General features: G+C 38.1%; 1 protein-coding gene across 1 annotated transcript; it reads left to right on the plus strand.

Annotated features, from left to right (window-relative positions):
- The first annotated feature begins 208 nt into the window (after positions 1-208).
- Positions 209-1,147, plus strand: LOC143649264 (olfactory receptor 7A10-like). Its single transcript, XM_077119419.1, has one exon. It carries the CDS (start codon positions 209-211, stop codon positions 1,145-1,147), a length of 939 nt encoding a protein of 312 aa, XP_076975534.1.
- Positions 1,148-2,884: the final 1,737 nt, after the last annotated feature.

Consider the following 2,884-nt stretch of genomic DNA (forward strand, 5'->3'; position numbering starts at 1 on the left):
AGCTTTTTAAATCATCTGAATTTGTTCAGTTGTATTGAACATTATCCATTGACAAAACACAAGACTTTATTAATGTTATTTGTAACATATTATATATATAGATTGGTTTATGTAATGTGAAAAATATAATAAATAATCGTACTGTTGGATTATGATGCTCATTTTAAAATATAATACTTGTATATTTCCTGACTGCCACACCAGCTACATGGAATCAGGAAACCAAACTCATGTTTCAGAATTTTTCCTCCTTGGACTCTCAGACAAGACAGAGCTGCACCCCTTCCTCTTTGGACTGTTTCTGTCAATATACCTGGTCACCTTCACTGGTAATCTGCTCATCATCCTGGTCACAACCTCTGCCCGTCACCTCCACACTCCCATGTACTTCTTTCTTGCTAATTTGTCTTTTTCTGACATCTGTTTCACTTCTACCACCATCCCAAAGATGCTGGTGAACCTCTATACCCAGGACAAGACAATCACCTATGAAGGCTGCCTCACACAAATGTATTTCTTCATACTTTTTGCAGAGTTGGACATTTTTCTGCTCTCTATAATGGCCTATGACCGTTTTGTGGCCATCTGCCACCCCCTACACTACATTATAATCATGAACCCACGGTTGTGCGGCTTGCTGGTACTGGCATCCTGGATCATGGGTGTACTGGACTCTTTACTTCGTAGTTTACTGGTATTGCGATTGTCTTTCTGTACTGAATTGGAGATTCCCCACTTCTTCTGTGAAGTCTACCAGGTTATACAACTTGCCTGTTCTGGAACACTCCTTAACACCATAGAGATGTATATTGCCACTGGGTTGATGGGCATTATTGCTCTCATTGGCATCTCTTTTTCTTATTCTCAGATTGTATCCTCCACACTGAGAATTTCTTCAGCAAGTGGGAAGTATAAGGTATTTTCCACATGTGGGTCTCACCTCTTAGTTGTTTCTTTGTTCTATGGTACAGGTCTTGGGGTCTACCTCAGTTCTGCTGCTACCCAAACATCCAGGGCTAATGCAATAGCTTCAGTGATGTACACTGTTGTCACACCCATGCTGAATCCTTTTATCTACAGTCTGAGGAACAAGGACATAAAGGGAGCCTTGAGAAATCTTTTTGGTATTGTCAATTTTAATGAATGACAGATACACCTGTCTTGTGGCAGGGCAGGAGCCCATGAGTAATTAGAGCAGGATTGCATCCAGAAATCCTGATTTTAATGTCTCTAAATATTTCTTCCTTAATTTATAGACATGAAATAAATTACTTTTACATGTGCTCTATATTTTCTAGTACTTTGTTTTAAATATATCTAAAATCATATTCTTGGGCAGGTCACAGTGGCTCAGCAGGCAGAGTTCTCGCCCACAATGCCAGAGACGGGTTCAGTTCCTGGTGCCTGCCCATGCAAAAAAAAAAAAATTCTTACTCCCATGTCTCCAATCACTTCTGACTTGATGTTCTTTTCCTTTATAAAAAGTAATTTCCAACTTTGAAACTGCATTAACATGGATGTACCCATTTATTTCAAGTGGTAATGATCAAGTAAATCTTCTTGAAAACTATTAATTTGTGTGTGGGGGGAGAACTGTGATGTAGGATACAAATTCTAAGAGATAATAAAGATTTGGAACATAAGTTTTTGTTAATGGTTACTTTTTTGTTATAATGCTCTCTTCTTCTTTATTATCTTTGAGTCAACCTCTCTTTTCTGTATCACTAAGTTCACCTCATTTTGATAATAATTCAGACTGCAAATACCTTCTTATTCTGTAAGTCAATTCCAACTTAGTTCCCTCACTGTCAGATTTTTTCTTACTTGACAGTGCTTTTGATGACAATAAATTATATTATTACTTCCACTCAGTCTACTCAAGTTTATATTAACTCTCAAGTATTGATAAAATACACATTTATCTTCAAGAAGAATCATCTAACTTTCATTCCTGGGGTCAGAGTTTTCAACTTTACCAGTCAGTGAACTTGCACTCTTCCCTGATAATATCTGGGTGAATCACAGCATCTTTGGAGATATTGGGGTGTATCAGTTCAGTCTCTAAGAGAAATATAACTAACAGGAGATAGCTGTAAATATGATATTTATAAAGCTGTTTCACACAACCTCTGGAATGAAAGAGTTCAAAATCTATATGGCAGACTATGAGGCTGACAGCTGTAATGAACGGTCTTCAAGAGCTCCATAGGAAAGACTTGCTGGCTGAAGAAACAGTGAAAAAGTCTCTTTTCTTCTGTAATACTCCCCAGCAGATTGCATTGACAAATTTGTGCGAGACATGCCCTTGGCTGATCACAGATCAAGCCAGCCACAGCTGCAATCAACTGACTGATGGTTTAATGAACCAACCTTGTTATTTATCAACCACCCTTGAAGCATCCTTGCAGCAATGGTCAGGCCAGTGCTTGCCTGACCAGACAACTGGGCACATAACCTGGCCAAGTTCACAGCAGAAACTAACCATCACAGTCCGCCCCTTGTCCATTTGGCAGCTATCCACAACACTTTAAAACATGCTTAATTTCCAAATAGAACACAATAACAGACATACGCTTTGCCTAACAATACTTGACTGTCCTGTATACAAGCAGAAATGCACTACATCTCTCCAGAACAGGGTGCAAGTCCTTAGGTAACATTCACTCTTAAACTTCATATCCTATGACTTAAATACTATAAAATGAACAGCAAAAATTATGCCATATGATAAGAGGAAAACAAGATATTTGCTTATATTCAATTACAAACATACTCATAACAAAACAGGGAGAAAATATTCCTATGCTCACAGTCCTCATTTCTATAACTTGTCACATGGTCATAGTTCATATTTATCACTTTCTCCTACTACCCATTCCATCTT

Source organism: Tamandua tetradactyla, chromosome 11 (assembly GCF_023851605.1).
Source record: "Tamandua tetradactyla isolate mTamTet1 chromosome 11, mTamTet1.pri, whole genome shotgun sequence".
Classification (NCBI taxonomy): domain Eukaryota; kingdom Metazoa; phylum Chordata; class Mammalia; order Pilosa; family Myrmecophagidae; genus Tamandua; species Tamandua tetradactyla.

What these genes read in the sequence shown, in the direction of transcription:
- LOC143649264 (XM_077119419.1), top strand. Translation starts at nt 209, where the DNA reads ATGGAATCAGGAAACCAAACTCATGTTTCAGAATTTTTCCTCCTTGGA.